The sequence below is a fragment of the Myzus persicae genome, unplaced genomic scaffold (genome assembly GCF_001856785.1).
Source record: "Myzus persicae strain clone G006 unplaced genomic scaffold, MPER_G0061.0, whole genome shotgun sequence".
Taxonomy (NCBI): domain Eukaryota; kingdom Metazoa; phylum Arthropoda; class Insecta; order Hemiptera; family Aphididae; genus Myzus; species Myzus persicae.
Window position 1 is genome coordinate 144,442 of NW_019103326.1, and position 18,327 is coordinate 162,768.

Consider the following 18,327-nt stretch of genomic DNA (forward strand, 5'->3'; position numbering starts at 1 on the left):
CGACAATTTGATGTGATTTTTAAGATTTTTTCAGTTATAATGAACTTGTTTTGGCTGATTTTTATAGATACTTTAAGTTAATGATCCATTATTGTATTTAATTTAACAACATTGTCACAAAGACAAAATACTGGTTTATCGATAATTTGAGAAGTTAGTATTTTTTATAATACTAAAATACCTATTTTCCTACTCATTTTTTTTATAAACTTTAAATTATACAATATTAAATTACAATAGGTGCCTAAGAATTTATCAAACAAGTTATACCTTCAACGCCCAATAAATTGGTTAATACTTTAAAATAGCAAGCACTAACATATTTTAATAAACCAACTATAAGGGGACATTACACAGATATTTGTTGTCTCCGTCTTACAAGTGTGTAACATACCTATTTGTACTCTCAGAAGATCATGTTTAGTACTGTTAGTTTAACAATTGGAGTGAATTGAACTCTTACAAAATTAAAATGTAAGATTATTATCTACGGCATCTCATATGCTTTTTATTATATTTTAATTTTAAGGTGAGTTATAAGTAATTTAAAATTGTAAATTGTTTGTACTTTTTAAAATACTCATAACTCGCTTTAAAATTAAAATATAACAAAAAGCCTATGAGACTCCCTGAATAATAATATTACCAATTAATTTTATAAGTAGTCAATTCATTCTAATTTTCAAACTTACTAAGCTAAACATGATCTGCCGAGTGTAATAATTAATTTGTTAAGCATTTGGAAGACGAAGACAACAAATGTCTGTGTAACGTCCTCTTAAAAGAATGTTTCACATTCATTAATTTTTTATAAAAGCGGTATTAAGCATAATTTAGTGATAAAAAAGACCAATTTATATATAATATAGATGATGAATTACAAATTCTAAACACAATATTTAAATGGTCGTAGAGGTTTAATTTTTTTTATTATTACTAACACAAAAAATTAGTATCTTATAATCTGTAATTTTTATGTTTTCAAGGCTGAATTTTATACATATATGAACGTGATAGTTATTTTGAAAAACACATTAATGAACATTTGTCTTATGTTTAAATATACCTAAGAATAATTTTAGTTTGATTCTGTTAGGTTATACAAATCAGGAGTTATTATAAAAACATAACTAAAAATTATGAAATCAAAATAAACCAAATGAATTTTTGATTTTTGCTGAACTATATTAAACCTAAATTTGATTCTTCACTGATGTTGAAAGTAAGTGTAATCAGTTCATCATTTCATCTTCATCCATTTTGAGTAATGCATCTGAAAATAAAATTATTTTGAAATATTTCATAATGAATAAGTAATTAACATTTATAACCACACTAAATTATAATCAACAGTGCTTTAAACATAGTCTTGAATGTTGTTACTTTAGCATTTTTCATTTTTAAAAATGTAATGTTATCTGCTATTTAAATTATATTATGTTTACACACATGTAATAATAAATGTATTAAGATCAAACAGTAAAGAAATTATTTGTTATTTTCTTTACTTTTATTTTATATACAATTGCAATCAAAAATGTATTAGTTTTACAATGAACATATTTACTATTACTATAAATGTGTAAAAGAGCTCAAAAAGTTTCTAAGTGAGTTTTTAAAATAAGTAATATGTGGCTTAAATTTATCTCTATTCAGAATTGTTATACTATTTTTTAAGCATGATACATTTATTAAACATCTACATTGGAAATCTTTTAGAATTTAAATACCCCATCCATCTTGCGGTCAGTTATGTACAGATGGATAAACGTCCCAAACCAGGTGTATGTATGTATTTTGGCATTTTTTATATAGCATTTTTTAATAAGTTTTTTTCAAGGTACACCGAATCCAAAATTTAAATGATTGTGAAGTAAATAAAAACATTTAATTTATATTATTTTTTTAGTACTTGTTAGGTACTTGAGTTATGGTTATTTATATAATTTTTTTTTTTTTAAAGGTTTTATTTTTTAACACTATTATAATTCAGTTGTTTATAGTTTACATATCATTCTAATAACCTCAAAATATTAATTTCATATTAGTTCAACTTTGCAATTATTATGTATAATAGCATTCAAGTATTTCAGTATTAGTTACTACTCAATATTATATATTTATATGATCAGTTTATTGAGCAAATGTAAATTTAATTTAATTTAATACCTCTGTAGTTAAATTTGAAGTGTATTCATTGTTCATACTCAATACTCCTGAGAACCAACCGGCTGTATGTCTGTATCAATATTTAACTTGGGTCCTTGTAGCTTGGACCTATAATAGAAAAATACATTTTAACTATTTAAATAATTCATCAAAATGAAAAATATTATTTACTAAGATTATTGTATCAAAAAGCTTAGATTTCCACTGAACTCTTTCTATTATGTTCTTCATTTTTCTCTAAGACTTCAAAGTTTCTAAACAGAAAGTATAAATATTTGTTGTAAAATGTTATGAATATTCTCTTATCTGTTAGACTTATTTGTATAATACATATTTTTGTTATTTGTCAAGTTTGGTATTTATTTAAAGATCAAAGGTATATAGGTTTAGTAAGTGCATCGGAAAACGGTAACGCGGTGGTTACCTTACAAAGATAATATAATACTTATATGTGTAACATCATTGAATATTTTTTTTATATTGATATCATGCATAATATAATTTGACAAGCATTGTTATAAAAAAAAAATAATAATATATGTAAAACAGATAACACAAATGTCCATAATATATCCATATTGTGAATAATATTTTATTTTCTAGGACGCTTACAGCTTAATTTAAATAAAACAAGAGAAAGAAAAACTGTATATATTACCAAAATTGAAAACTTAAGTACTTACTACTTTACCATAATCAGAAAAAATATAATATAAGTTTTAAATTGTTTTAGTAGTATCTGATTAAGACCTGATCAAAGATTAAGATAGAAAAATTATAATTAAACTCTGCAGTAATTAATTGACTTATTTGAAATCAAGAGTTTGAATTAAAGTTTTAAAATAAATAGCATCAGAGAGAATTAAAGTAATTAAACAAATTAAAATATGCAGTCATGTAACTACAGATAAGTAAAAACAACATATTATGCCAATTTGTACTTTAGTGTATAGCAGTGGTTCCCAACCTTTTTGGTACTACGGACCAATATGAGAACTTTCAATACGTCACGGACCACCACAATTGTATACCTTATTTTTCTTACAAATAAGAATCAATTTTTTTTCACATATTTTAGAATTTTGATTATTATTACATGAATAAGAAGCTTTTAATAATATGGGTTTCACTATGTAATATAAATTTATAAATAAACGACGTACTATACACGATTGTCAATAATTAGTGTTATGCCTCTAAGGAAAATGAAACTATTAAAATATTTTTACATTTTGTAAGTATGGCTCGCGGACCACCTGAAAATGTCTCGCGGACCATAGGTTGGGAACCTATGGTGTATAGCATAAAAAGGCAAAATAGTTCTGAAATCTGTTTATGTACCATAGCAAATAATATAGATAAATTATACAAAAATTAAAATCATAATGAAGTTATTGACATTTATGCTATAATTACTATACACAATTATATTTAAAATAACACTTAATTAAATTTATCTTTAAATTGGTCAATTATTGGGACAATTTAATTAAATAAGTAATTAATAAAAAGTGAAATATTTGTTGATTAAAATTGTTTATATATATTTAACAATACCAAATAGGAAATTAATAATAACCATTTTTAGTATAATCCCAATAACCGATACAAAATTAAAAATGCAAGAACCGCATTTGTAAAATGAGAACTTGTCACAAATAGGTACGAGTGAAAGTTTATAAAAAAATTTAATGCTGACATATTGTATATTTTAACTAATCCTTAATAATTAAGAGGACGTTGTACCCGAAACGTGTTGTCTTACACACATACAACATTTATACAAATTTTGTGGGTGGGTTTCCTATCACCAGATGCTCAAATAACAGTCACCTAGCTTTGACCATCCAACTTCACACCCGTTAATATCCACATGAAAAACATGGCTAATACATAATAATTTTAATGTGAATGCTAGTCATAATAATTTGCCAGGGCCAGCTTAATGTTTAGCCAAGCTAGACACCGGCTTAGAGTGGCACTTAAGAAGGGAAGCAACATATAAAAAAAAAAACTTAAATATTATTTAAGAGGCAGCGACATTAGATTTAATGCACTATTTCCACTTGAGCCGGCCCTGCAATTTATACGAATCGCTAAGATCTGAATGTTATATTTATTTTGCAATGCATAATATAATTGGTCCAATAAATTTTAGTAAATTATTAATTAATTAAACTAATCATTTGTTTATGCAACCCAGTACCCACCATAAATATATTAACATTAACACACTATTCAATGGACGTCCGGTGGTCGGTCGTTCGGTTCGCCATGTCGTCGTCGTCGTCGTCGTCGTCGTTGTCCCGGAGTATGAAAAAGAAAAACATCATCGAAAACACGTAAATCGTTTATCATATTTTCGTAGCTGACCGTGTTTCGTGTTTTAGACTTAATCACAATATCACATTAATCGTTTATTTTGTTTTAGACGATTTCGTAAGCGCGTAAAAAACCAATCGAAGTCCCGATAACGTCGCGGCCCATACCCACCGGTAGCGCTTCCGTCGTACACGACCGAATGTCTACGTCGAAATTTCGATTGCGTGTGAAAATATCACATCGACGCAAACGTCACGCAACCCGTTTGTAATCCGCGTTGCTCCTCTGACAAATTAATGTTGTCGAATTCCACACCGCGACCGCGGCCCGATAACGTGTAATTTTTACATATTATTATTATTATTATTGCCCCTCTCCCACCACGATAATAACTTTTACCGTTCGTTGTCGTCGAGCGGAGTGAGTTCGTGCCAGTGTTGTCATTGTGTGTGTGTTGTTTATAACAACAATAATAACAATAATAATACGTGCTATTCTACTATTCTAGGTAGTGTTCGATTATATTCTTTTCTTCTCGGTCAGGCCACAAACACCACTCACAGCAATCGTCCTTATTATTATTACTATTATTATTATTTTTTTTTTTTTTTCGTTGTTCTGTCCGTCGTCGTTCGCGCTCAATCCGCAATCGCCGTCGTTGTTTGACCGCGATTACACTCTCGCACACATACACACGCACGCTCAGACGTAAGTACGTAACCTCGCGAGTCGCGACACAATCGTCGTACACACACCTATTGTCGTCGTCGCCGTCGCTGTCGCTGTTGTTGTTGTTATTGTTGTTGTTGTTGTTGTTGACTGTATATTTGTTGTCATTACTCATCGTTTATTATCATCATCGTCTCCGTACGCCGTTCAACAAGTCGTCGGACTTGTTATTAATCGTTTCGTCGAATTTTTTCTTATCGACCGCTGATGTAACACAATTATAGGTACCTATTGAGCCCGGTCGATACCCGTGTGCTCGATGTGCATAATATCATTCTGACGGTGATGTGTGACCGGATTGTGTTTTTTTATTTCTGTTAACACCTCAGGTAATATAATACGGTTCCGATCGATGTTGTCATAGGATTTTTGTTAGTTTTGCCCCGTAGGCGATACCGTGAACAACGTCGGAGCTCTGTCAAAAAGCTGCTGGCTTTGGACACGATGTTTTTGCAGATTGCCCTTCATTGATTTTTTCGATCGTAAATGCATAATAATGTCACATATACTTCTGATGTTATTTTAAAGTTTTTTTTTTTTTTTAACATATAGGTATTCTTTTTTGTCCACATTTATAATTCATAGTCTCTGCTAGTCTTGAATGTAGCAAAATTAATAAACCATTTAACATTTTTCCTTAAGAGTATTTTAAGTATTTGTGGAGCATTTCATCAAAACTTTTCTATGACTAATATTTTTGTGATTTTGCTTCAGTCTTATCCTATAAATTGTTCATTGTAATTAGATTTAATTTGATGGATTAACTATCAAATATTAATTATACCTAGCCATAAGGTATAAAAAATGAGTAACTCCTATTTCGTATTTTTTTTTCAGGTCTATTAATTTTATTCTAGATGTCAATGATTAAAAACATAATCAAACGATATGAATATTGATAGCGTTCCAAAAAAATTAGACAACATGAATATTGATTGTGGGAAAACCAAATCAGACAATATGAATATTGATTGTACAATAACTGAATCGGCCAATATGAATTTTTATGGTGTTGAAACAGAAAGCATGTCACCCAGTGAATTAAAGAAGTAAGTTGATTTTCCATTCATTAATAATTAATAATTACCTTCATATTTTCCATTAATTAGCTTTGTCAAATGAATATATTGTTTTTAATTTTTTGAATTGAATTAATTCCATATTACCTACTATAAGTTAATAGCTAGGTACCTATGTATTACTTAAAATCAATTTGATGAATGCAACAAAAAAATATGATTTTTAATTTACCATAGTTTTAAAATGTTTTATCAGAAATTATAGGTATCTATAGGTACTTCTTTATAAACACCAGAACATCATGGTTACTGACAGAATAATTTTAAAATTATTTATATAGAAACCTATACCTAAGATAATTATTTTTGAAATTTCTTTAATACATTTTTTTTTAATTTGATTTTAAATAAAAGTATTTCATACTAACTGGTTTTTGATTTGGCGTGGAATTAAATTCAAGAAATTATTTAAACTTTATTTTGTCTTACAACACTGAACAATTATTAATACTTAGTAGCCAGTTGTTGTGTAATGGTGGATATCCAGAATATATCCATTAATATGAAATTCTAAAATACTTATTAATATGAAGATACATTATACCTATATGATAGTATTGATGTTTGTTTTGTTTATTTTATAAGTCAATTTCTTAACAAACCGAAGTAGAAAAGTTGATTTAATGATATTTTTTAACTATTATGATAAAAATATTTTACTAATTATATATTATGGGTAAATATCCATCTGGTATGTTGATATATTTTAAATTATAATTTTTATCAATTACTTACCAACTGCACAAACCATATTATGGTTTAAAAAAGTAACTACTTGTATGTATAAACATTTTAATTTATTATACTTATATTTATTGAGATTTAAATGATGTATCAAATAAATTAATATTCTTGTGATGTCATCAAACAAAAAAAAAAATTTAAAAAAATACCTTTTCTTGGATACTATTAAATATATGGCAAACAAAAACAAATAGGTAGTTCTGAAAAATGTACTAAAAAGTGGTGTTAATATTGAAAATATAACCTAGTCTTTAAAATTTTTTGTTCAATTTCCTAATAGGAATTAATAAAAAAAAAACTTGAAGACTTCTACAGGTAATTATTCTAGTATCACTTTATTTATTTTATACTAAAATTTCAAGTTCTGTTAGAACAATAATTTTAAATTGCATTGTTAATTTGTGAATCACACAATCAATGTGGGGGGGAGCTCAACATTTTAAATATGGTGGAATATTTAGGTGTATCCATAACTAACAACTATACCTCTGACCTATGTCTTATTGTTTTCCATTAGATTTAAAATTATGTATAAATGTCATTAAAAATACTGCTTTACCTATATACCTAAAAATAATTTTTAGCCTCCCACATCGTGAGGCACTAAATGTAAGTCTTAATTGATTATTGATAATATATTAGGTGTTTTACAGTTCATATTTATTATTCATAAATTAGTTTGCTTAAAAGATGAATATAATATATACATTTCACAAGACTACTAATTTCACTGATATTTCAAACAAATTGAAGAATCTCACTAGATATCTTTGTTCTGTTTAAATGATGGCCGGCAAGGGTGTCTAGTAATATTACTTTACAGCAATTTCAGGGTTTTCTCTTACTTGCATGTATTTTTTATGCATGCAAGCTAATTCACAATTTTGTTGAGAAATTATTGACTCATCTTATTTAATTTCTACTGTAATCAGATGATTGTGTTTATACAGATAATTCTAGTACTAACTTGTCAAAAAATGAATAATTTCTTTAAAAATTAACTTGTTTATATTAAATTAGTGTAAATTCACTACTAAACATAATTACTTTCCCATATTTTTTCACACAATATTATAAACTTGTTTACCTATTAGGTAATTGAACACTTAACATACTCTAATGTTTAGTAATACTAGCAATATGAACACCTGTGGAAAAACTAATTTTAATGTTGTACCAGATTATTACGTCCATTTAGTAAATTAATTTAAAGTTCTTATTTAATAATAACAGTTAGGTAGATAGATCATATTTTTTATTATTGATAATACTGTGTCTATGTCTGATAATCCAAATAAACAATTATTATGCAACTACCTACTAATTGTATTAATAATGCAATAAAAAATTTTTTTTTTAGATCTGAACCGTATGATATTTTTAAACAACTACCACTTGAAATCATAAATAAAATTGTCTTACATTTGGACTTCAATGATGTTCTGAACTTGAAATTAGTTAATAAGATGTGGCGATGTGTATATGTAAACCAAAATGAGATATGGGCAAGGATTTGTGAAGATATGAATGTACGAGTCATTGATTATAGCCGGTGTATAAATGATAGGTCAAGACATGATTCAGAATGCATAGGATATGCTGATGTGGCTTCAGAAAAATTATTCGGGCCTTTATGTGATTATTGGCTAACTTTTAATCATTATATAATGATTGTAAAGAATATAAAAAACAACGACTTTCCAACCATTTATATACCTCGTCAGCGTGTAGAACAATCATATTGTACTGATGATTATATAGTCAATATAGATTGCCGCAACAAACAACCAATTCATATAATTATTTTAAATGGGGCAAACAGACCCATAAAAAAAAAATTTTTGCCGATATTTAATGAATTTGAAAAATTAATTAAATTAAGAAAATATCCACTCAAAGTAATTGGTAACAAAAGGTACTTGGTATTTGAAATTTGTTCAATTATATTTGTATATTCAATTTGGAAAACTGAATTTACCAAAAGATTTTTTAAAGTGATTCAGAAATCTGTTGATTATGGCTTGAATAAGGATGATTTCAACGAAGAGTTCTTAAATAATCATTGTGACACAAAAATTGATTTATATGATCATAAACTAGCAATAGTGCACCCAGCTATTAGTACAATATTTGTAACTGATTTAAGTACAGGAAAAATATATAAAGAACTGAAATTTAGTTCAAGAGGATGTATTGTTGATAGCATGAAGTGCTCTGATTATAGACTCATGATTGGAATTACAAAAACAGTAAATATAATACTTATATTATTTATTAGTAATAAAATATTAAACTTTTTCAAAATGCTGAATTCGACAATTGTACTATTTGTCTGCAAGTAATTTTTAAACTTAAAATTTAATAATATTTTTGCCGTCAAACTCATTACACAAAAATATGTTACCTAACTCTATACAAAATGTCTTGCATATAAAATCCATAACTAATTTCAATAAAAAATATTGTATTGGAGGAAATTTGCATGATTTAATTTAACTTTACAACTGTAAGTAACTTAAATGTATATTGTTGTAAGTGATAGTTTAGGTTGAAAACAGTATAAAAATTATTTACTATTTAAACACTAAAGTAAATACCAATTAGTAAAAATTACTCTATTATTTAAGCTAAATAAAAAGAATTTACAGTGTTCAAAGTGAAATGTAATTTAAATATGAATTTTTATTTTTTATCACAATATACTTTTCTATTTTTTTATTTATTTATTGTTAAATAACCATTTAAAATTATGTTAACATAAATCCGTTCTTATAAACGTTTTAGTATTTAAATTGAACTATTTCAGTGCTATTTTATGATTATAAATACTAGCTATTTGATTACTCCCTTATTTATTTTATCATATCCTATTTGGCTTCTAAAAGAAACAAATGTACATTTGGTATGTTTTAATTTTCAGAAAAAAAAAGACTTGAAAACAGAACATTTGGCAATTGTTTATCACATGAAAGGATGTACACAAAACAACAGATTAAAGATACCCTTGTTGGGGCCTGTTACTCAGTTCAAGGTGACTAGCAATTGTATTGGAGTAGAAAACACAGGTTCTGCAACTCCATTTATCACAAAGCAAAATAATTCATACTTAAACGTGTTTTGGCTTGAATGCGATACATTTTCATTTGACTGTACTAGAAAGTATATTTATTATAATGTTAATCAAAGTATATTTCAGTATGACCTCTTAAAGTCCATGTTGTCCAAATTTGAAGTGGTACAAAAAATAGCTATTGATGCTATATCAAATCTCTTACCTCTAACACCTATAAACGATAGATATTTGTTAGTTCGATCGACTTATCCAAATTCATATGACATATTTGATGTCAAAGAACACATTTGTGTTAGGTCTATACAATTAACTGCAGGGTATTCATTAGTTCATGTGGGTAAACTATCTATAATGTTCTCTAATTCCAGGGGATTTATGGTAATTGCATTTAATTAATTATGTAATTTTTTTGTACAACAGTTTTTATATATATATATATTATTATTTTAAACTCCATTACAATGCGATGTTTATTGCAAACAATTATTTGTTTATTAATTATGAATTTAAAAAAAAAAGTATTTTTGAAATTATAAACTAACTGAAGGCTATTTGTTAAGATAATTGGGTTAACTTACTATGATTGTGTTCAAGAGGATAATATATTCATTTGTAGCATAATATTTGTACAACATTTTTTTTATTATTTGATTTATTTTGATTTGATTTTTCTTATATTTTGTGTTAGATTTAGTATTACATTTTTAATTGGAATGTAATTTTTTTTCAATAATACTGCTTTTTTCATTTTTTCATTAGGAAAAAAATGCATTTTATTAACATTAAATTTACTCTACAAATTAATTAAAACAATTACCTACTGTTTGTCATAAAAAAAATGTATTTATTACAAAAATACTTAATTGTTGTCTAAGGTTTATTTGAAAATGATTGTTTGAATATATAATTTAAGTTTATATATATTTTAATAATTAGATATAATATTATATTAGTATAAAGTTGTTAAGTAATTAATTTAAACTTATCTTTAAATATGAATAAATGTTTTAATTTCTCATCTAATATCTTGATTATATTATTATTTTTGAATCATTTAACAAAGTCCTCGCATATTATTAAGTATTGCTGAAAAATATTATATTATGACATATAAATAATAGATATTGCTTTTGCGTTCAATATTTAACATGTAATCACTAGTTGTTATAAAATATCAAACTTGTTTCCAAGCGATTAAAAAATTAAAACAACTTAAAGTAAGAACCATACAATTGTTCAACGGTACATATTTTTAATTTTTTTTTTATTATTAAAAATTACAAACATAATATAATAATAATATAGTACATGATATATCAATAGGTTTAATGTATAATTGGTTTTATTTCTATAACACCCAAAATTAATATGACAAATAAATATGCATTTAGAACTTCATTGTTATGAGTTCATTAATTATTTAGTATGTTGATGACAATGATAATAATAATAATGATAAATAACTAATTCTATACTGAATTGTATGTACATGTAATAGTATAACCTATAAGTAGTACACCAGTTTGTTGAAATGGCAAGTACAATATTTAAAAAAAAATGATTGAGCTTAATTTTTTTGTACGTTTTATAAACTATACATCAATACTAAAATTGACTACGACGGCGCAGGGTAAGTCGATTGCATTGCGCATGATCTCAGTCTAATACGTTGAAACAATTGGCAAATTTGTGAATCGACGTGCAAGTGCGTCGATTGTTTATATGAGAATGTTGAAATGAAATAAAATGTATGAAAAAAATCTATAGATGCGTAGGTCTCTAAAAACACCTGTGTGAATTATGTCTTATCCATTACGGTAGCGGCCATGTAAAGTGAGAGTGAACCGATTTAAAACCTAAACTCTAAATGGAAATTTTGATCGTGACTGTGTGCGTGTGTGATGAACAATGTGATCGATGATCGAGATGACAGATAATAATGATTAATAATATAACATTGAGCCCTCGGGCACGTGAGTATGATGAAATCTCTCATCGGTTACGACGCGACTCAGTATCTCCTCCCACGCTTGGTACGGGGGTGGGCGCTTCCATCTCGCGTCTGGACGACTTCTTCACGAACGCCGTTTTGATGTTGTTGAATGGCATCTCAACGGCTACTGTCAGCAGCACGGACACCATGACGATGGCCAGCATCTCCTTGATGTTTATCTGCGGCAAAAACACACATAATATGGTGAATAAATATTATGATCGAACTATTCATCGAGATGCGTGAGTACACTTACTACGGCCTATTGGTGCCTATTTGGGGATTTTACGAGAAAGATCATACGCTGTAATAGCTTTTACTGGTCGATTTTATCAGTTGGGGGGAAAGGGACTAAAACAACAATATTTTGTAAAAGATTTAAAATAAAATAATTTAACTGACAATAAACGCGGTTAATAATAAGTAAAATTGAAACTAATATTGGTGATTTGTTGTTTCAATTTGTAAAAACAATATTCAACGATTTTCAACGTTATTATAATTTATAGTTACCTATATATTTATAAATATAACGATATCTATTGTTATATTATAAATTACCTATCAAATAGTATCAATATAGCCTGGAGGGAGGGGTGGTGTAATGTGTAAACAAGTCTGCTCTGCAGTTACAGTGATAATTAATAAACAAGTAAGTATTAGGCATGACTCGCACCTCTAAAATCACAATTATAATGTGTAGTTTTGAGAAAAAGAGATTTGAAGTTTAAAACTTAGCTTTCCTTACCTAAGAAACTAAAAACTTAAATACTCACAAACATACTTTATAATATGATTTCTTCCAATACATACTAAATGAAATACTCTCATAAACCCAAACAGTTGATCGTATGGTATTTTACAATGTTGTAGGTGAATGGAAGACTGCCATATTTTAAAATGTGGTAGTAAAACATTTTTATATTTTTATTTCTAAATACAAGATTGACGTATTTTATATTACGGCTGCAAATTGCTGTCACAGACTTCCTGTCCACTACCTCCACAACTCTAAATATTGCTGTTTTCAGTTCAACATATCAGTTAAAAATAAGTTTTTTTTAGCGAAAAATTGCTACAAATTTAAATAAGGCAATCTTGAATTTTAACTTTAATGATTAATTAGACACCTACATTAAAACTTATTTTTGACTGTAGTGTCATAAGTAAACATACTCCGAAAAATTGAAGAAGTCAATACTGGCACATCTTTTTGGTGTCAAAATGAAAAACTATAGGTATTAAACGTGATGTTCCTGCTTTAAAAAGTGATTGTTATTTTGTAGAAGTTGAACCAGTTAGTTTTATTATTTTTCTACTAATTTTAATATGCTATTAGTTTTGTAACATTATAAAATTATCATATTTTCCTAAACACCAAAGTCTAAACTCTAAAGTAAGTTTTTTTCTAAATGTTATCAACGAAACTATTTAAAAAAATAACCATAATTATGTGTCTGAAATTACATCACTCATACGACAAGAGTTACCTACCTAGGTACTTTGGATTATTTAGATCACAAAAGTTTCACTTTTTTTATTATAATATTAATATAACATATTACTATATGACTTTTTGCAGTTGTCTATCTAAGTACCAAATAGCATCGATGAAGTATATGATATAATATGTGATAATCTATTTAATCTATGTAAATAGGGGCTATAGGCAGTGGCAGTTTGATTACAAAATTTAAATTGTATTTGAAATTCAAATCCAAGGATTTTAAGACACACCTATATGAACTATGTTTTATTAGAAAAATAAACTCCTAGGTTAACACCTACCTAAAATTTAATAGCTATGTACAACATTTCTGAAATAGCGGTCTAAAGCCAATTTTTCTTCCTTGAATCCTTGACTACAAAGTTTACATTTCTACTGTGTGTAGGTACCTATGTTCTCCACCAAGTACCAACCGTTATGAGTAGGTATAAGTATTTAGGTAAATGTGTGCAAAGTGGTTGTAGCCATATGGCGTATAGACCAGCCAGGGGTATGCTCACGGGGGAGGAGGGGGAGTGTCATATCCCCTACCCCTTTGGCTTATTTTCGTCATTTAAAATGTATGATGAAGCAATGAATCATGAATGTGCATATAACGTGGTCTGAGAATAGGGCTTTCAATATGGTCTTTCAAAAAAGCTCAAAACGCCACTGATACGTATATCCAGTATGTACCTGCAAGTAGATTAGTAGACACGCCATACACTTATATGGAGATTTCAGGGACCTTGCGAATAAATTGTTATAACTTATTACTTCGTTCTAACCGATATTGGTATAAACGATTCTGTTACTGCATATAAATACATATACCTATGTAAATATTAGCATACCATATACATTATGGATATCACTAAATTTTACGAATAATAGGTACCCACCCATAACCATAAAGGTTTAACTGTGCCCGCAGGTCTGTACATTTTGATCGATTTTGCACAACGATTGACTTTATATTCAGAAATCATAATAATATAATTATAGTGTCCAGACGGCAATCTGACATTCAAGTCGCGCCCGTTATAAGACGTATAATATTATAAAATTATCTTTGCATATTATATCATGGAGTAGACGCCGCGCCACCGTTTCGCACAAAACTTTTATTATTATTATTATTATTATCATTGTTGTTTTTTGTTCTTTCCACAAATACATAAATATATAATGCCATTGTCAATGAAAATTTTGAAATAAATCACAAAATAATTTGTTCTTCCATTCAAAATTAAATTATTGATGTAGATATTAGGTGCCCATAATATTAAGAGCAATTTATGCGAATATATAATATTCTCGCAATGATCGAATATGCAAAATGAGTTATTGTCAATTTAAAATATTCAAGCTTGGCGGATCGAAATAGATGTCTGCAGGTTTAGTAGGTACGAATGTTGATATCGTAAAAAAACGAGCAAAGTCATGACCGTCAAATTCTACAACATGGGGTCGTTTTCAACTTGAAACTGTCATAACTTTTTAACTGCTTTACTGTTACAGATATACCTACAGATATGACTTAGATGTCACAAGTTAACTATCTAATCGTAATAAAATACCTAATATATTTAAAAATATTTCTGTTTTGCTTAAGTGACTTTATTATTTCTATTTTTCCCTAATTATAAAAGTTAAGTATAAAATACTTTAAAATATTTATTTTGTGATATTTTATTTTAAAATAGATAAGCTAAAGAAACGCCGAAATACCTATACTGGTTCTTTGATTCAACGGACATTTGTTGTTGTTAATTTGCATTAACTTTTTTATTTAAAAAAAATATTTTATTATGATAGGTGTATAAAATTATTTGTACCTACAATTATTGTCCCTAAACAAGGCTAAACCAAAAAATAACTTAAACAAATTCCAGCACGAAAAGCTTTGACCGATAAATAATTAGGTACCTATTCAAAAGTATTTGATGAATATTTTTATAGTGTGTTTAAATTTGTATTTACAAATTATTTTTTACTCGACTATGTGTAGACACGCCCAAAGCTATTGACTGTCTTAAATAAATGTTTAAAGCATTTTCAACAAGTATGAGTAGGAATAGTATGCTATCTTAATTTGTTGTAGTTGGAGTAATGGACTTATTTCTTTCTATTATTTTTGGCTAGCTTAAGATTTTGGAATAAATTAACAACATTTGACTACTTTTGGGGGATGAGATTATGTGATGTAGCTGATTCCACTACACGATTACCTCATACATTCAAATAATGTCCCTTTTTAGCTTGGCTTATATTTTTCAATTTACAATTTAATTAGGTACCTACGTAGAATAAAAATAGCTATTTAAAATTTATAATAGTCGAAAGCATATAATATTTTTATATAATATTTTAGTTTTTTATGTGACTTATACTCAACGAAAAATTCAAATATATTGAATTTACTATGTATTCAAATACTTACAAATTTTAAATAATTTTTAAATTAAGTTCCTGTATCTGTATATACTATACATAAATACTTTTAAAAAGTATATTTTATACGAGTGAGTGGGTTTAAATGTGTAGGATACGTCATTCGTATTAGGCTAGTAGGCTACACATAATAGGTAAACTATACATTTATACTTACAATCAATCCAAAACTGTATTCCAACGCAGATCTATGACTTCCCACGTTGTAGAAAAATACCGGAAATTGTGTCAAGTAGAACGTGTAAGACAGACGTGTGCACACGATAAATCCTTTCCAAGAAAACAACGACGATACGAATCCTAAAAAAAATAAACATTATAATAATGAAATATAAGTAAAATCCGATAAAATGATTATATATCTATTTACAAAATATGTAAACTAAACACCTAAACGTGTATCTATATGTACAGGAAAAAATTAAATACGAATCTGTGAATAAAATATAAGCTTAATAACAGGCTTTCGGGGGGTTTCATCGATTCCGCCAGACCATTTTATACTTGGGTATAAGGCTTATCGATTCCGCCAGCATCGATTCCCATAATGCAGATATAGTTTAAAAACGACCTATCGATTCCGCCAGGGAAAAAATAATTTTTTATTAATTTATATTAAAATTCAATATTGACTTATTTTGTAGATACCTATATTATTATTATTATACAATTTTATTTATTTAACTATATTTTATTATTTTATGTATATATTAATTCACATTGCATTAGTTTGGCATCCATCATACCATAAAAATATCATTGTATAACTTAAAACCATATTTGACTAATTTAATTGTATTATTATATATATATATTGTATTGTATTAATTATTAAACTGATTATTAATTTTATTTTTAATATTTAAATTAATTATTGAATTATTTTTTAGATATATTATTATTATTATAACAGAAATAGGTTGACAGCAGCAGTTGCCAGGTCGAGGTAGAAATTGGTAGGTGGCGGAATCGATAGGTTGTTTTTAGACTACCTGAACTGGCGGAGTCGATACTGGCGGAATCGATGCTAAATTGGCGGAATCGATAAGTCCCCGCTTTCGGACTGTACCACTACATGTGTAAATGCCAAACGTAAAATGCATAATAATTATTACTAACCATAACTATTACAATATAAATAAATACCTACTTTGGACACAAGTCCATCGGAGTAACCAGAGGGTCAGGGGTCTATGCGGTTCATTTAATTATTTTTAACTTGTATATTACATGGTTTCTCTTGTCCCTGTGACTATTTAACTCATCTGACACACCTACACTCATAATAGGGTCGTGCAACCCGCGGGTTCTTTTGAACCTTGGTCTCTTAGGATTCTACCATTCTAGCCACTAGTCGATGCGACTAGTCACAATTTTAGTTGATTTTATGTGGACGAATATTGAGATAAATGTTTTAGATAGACATCGTGCCTATTACTAATCAAGACAAACTCCTCGTCATATGCTGTAGGTCATTTATGTCAAGTTGTCACCATCAATTTCACATTGCAAAAGCATTTATTTTATGAGAAGAACATTTTTAACTGTTACTTCATTATAATTTATTAAGACGTATGATCACGTATTGTTCTATATTATATTTATTTATTTTATAGGTATGTACCTAACAAGTAACAGTTGGTAATCAGTATTTCAATATATTGTGATCTACATTGAAAAAATAAAACTATAGTATTCAGTATTAAAAGAAGATACAAGTAGGAAAGAGACAATCATAATTTATAAAATGATAACCATCTATTTTTTAATAAAAGTATTTACAACGTATAATATTATGCATATAAAAGCAGTTATTAATTATCAATTACAATAACAACAACAATTTTATCAATTTTATTTGTTTGTAGGGGTAACTTTAAGTTTTAATTCCAACTTCCAAGGTTAGGTACATACTTCAAAAACTCAAAGTAGTGTCTATTGTAATATTTGATAATGACATGGAGTAACAGGTCGATTTGTACAGGTTCACTGGTAAAATAATTGTACGTATTGGCCACTGTTCTCTGCATTCACGGAAAACGTCGAAAACTCATAAAAGTAAATATAGGTACCAAGTTGGAACGTATGCAGTATTTGAGTATTTTTATTGCTGTTAACTAACTACATATTGAATATATTTTTCAAACGGATCTTCCATGTAGGTACCTTCTAGGAATACAACAAACTATCATTGTCAACATTATATTCGCCAACCAAGACAATAAAATCCAAAAATGATTCATATATTCATGATATTATACTTAGGTAAATATGAAAT

General features: G+C 27.6%; 2 protein-coding genes and 1 long non-coding RNA gene across 9 annotated transcripts in view; 1 reads left to right on the plus strand and 2 right to left on the minus strand.

Moving 5' to 3' along the window:
* Window positions 1-898: 898 nt before the first annotated feature.
* LOC111034297 lies at window positions 899-4,508 on the minus strand. 4 transcript variants are annotated; one of them, XR_002604513.1, is made up of 4 exons: window positions 4,405-4,508; window positions 2,341-2,423; window positions 2,170-2,277; window positions 899-1,273 (listed from the first exon to the last, which is right to left on the minus strand). It is a non-coding gene; the product is annotated as an uncharacterized LOC111034297 (long non-coding RNA). The 4 variants fall into 4 exon arrangements; XR_002604512.1 differs by having other exon boundaries at window positions 4,380-4,486; XR_002604515.1 differs by lacking the exon at window positions 4,405-4,508 and adding an exon at window positions 3,137-3,164.
* Window positions 4,509-4,534: 26 nt separating this feature from the next.
* Window positions 4,535-10,591, plus strand: LOC111034296. Of its 3 annotated transcripts, none has more exons than XM_022315439.1 (4): window positions 4,535-4,828; window positions 6,058-6,269; window positions 8,404-9,292; window positions 9,964-10,591. In XM_022315439.1, exons 2-4 carry the CDS (start codon window positions 6,109-6,111, stop codon window positions 10,510-10,512), a joined length of 1,599 nt encoding a protein of 532 aa, XP_022171131.1. In that variant the 5' UTR covers window positions 4,535-4,828; window positions 6,058-6,108; the 3' UTR covers window positions 10,513-10,591. The 3 variants fall into 3 exon arrangements, with proteins under 3 accessions (XP_022171131.1, XP_022171130.1, XP_022171129.1); XM_022315438.1 differs by lacking the exon at window positions 4,535-4,828 and adding an exon at window positions 4,845-5,199; XM_022315437.1 differs by lacking the exon at window positions 4,535-4,828 and adding an exon at window positions 5,210-5,549.
* A 772-nt stretch (window positions 10,592-11,363) lies between these two features.
* Window positions 11,364-18,327, minus strand: part of LOC111034303 (nose resistant to fluoxetine protein 6-like) — a 64,054-nt gene continuing 57,090 nt past the window's right edge. For both annotated transcript variants that reach the window (XM_022315453.1, XM_022315454.1), the window contains exons 12-13: window positions 16,207-16,349; window positions 11,364-12,288 (exon numbers count right to left, since the gene is read on the minus strand). In XM_022315453.1, coding sequence (XP_022171145.1) covers window positions 12,109-12,288; window positions 16,207-16,349 — 323 coding nt within the window. In that variant the 3' untranslated portion in view covers window positions 11,364-12,108. The remainder of the gene's footprint in view (window positions 12,289-16,206; window positions 16,350-18,327) is intronic.

What these genes read in the sequence shown, in the direction of transcription:
- LOC111034296 (XM_022315439.1), top strand. Translation starts at nt 6,109, where the DNA reads ATGAATATTGATAGCGTTCCAAAAAAATTAGACAACATGAATATTGAT. An exon ending in TCACCCAGTGAATTAAAGAA is followed by an intron (nt 6,270 to 8,403) that starts GTAAGTTGATTT and finishes TTTTTTTTTTAG; the next exon opens with ATCTGAACCGTATGATATTT. An exon ending in TGATTGGAATTACAAAAACA is followed by an intron (nt 9,293 to 9,963) that starts GTAAATATAATA and finishes TTTAATTTTCAG; the next exon opens with AAAAAAAAAGACTTGAAAAC.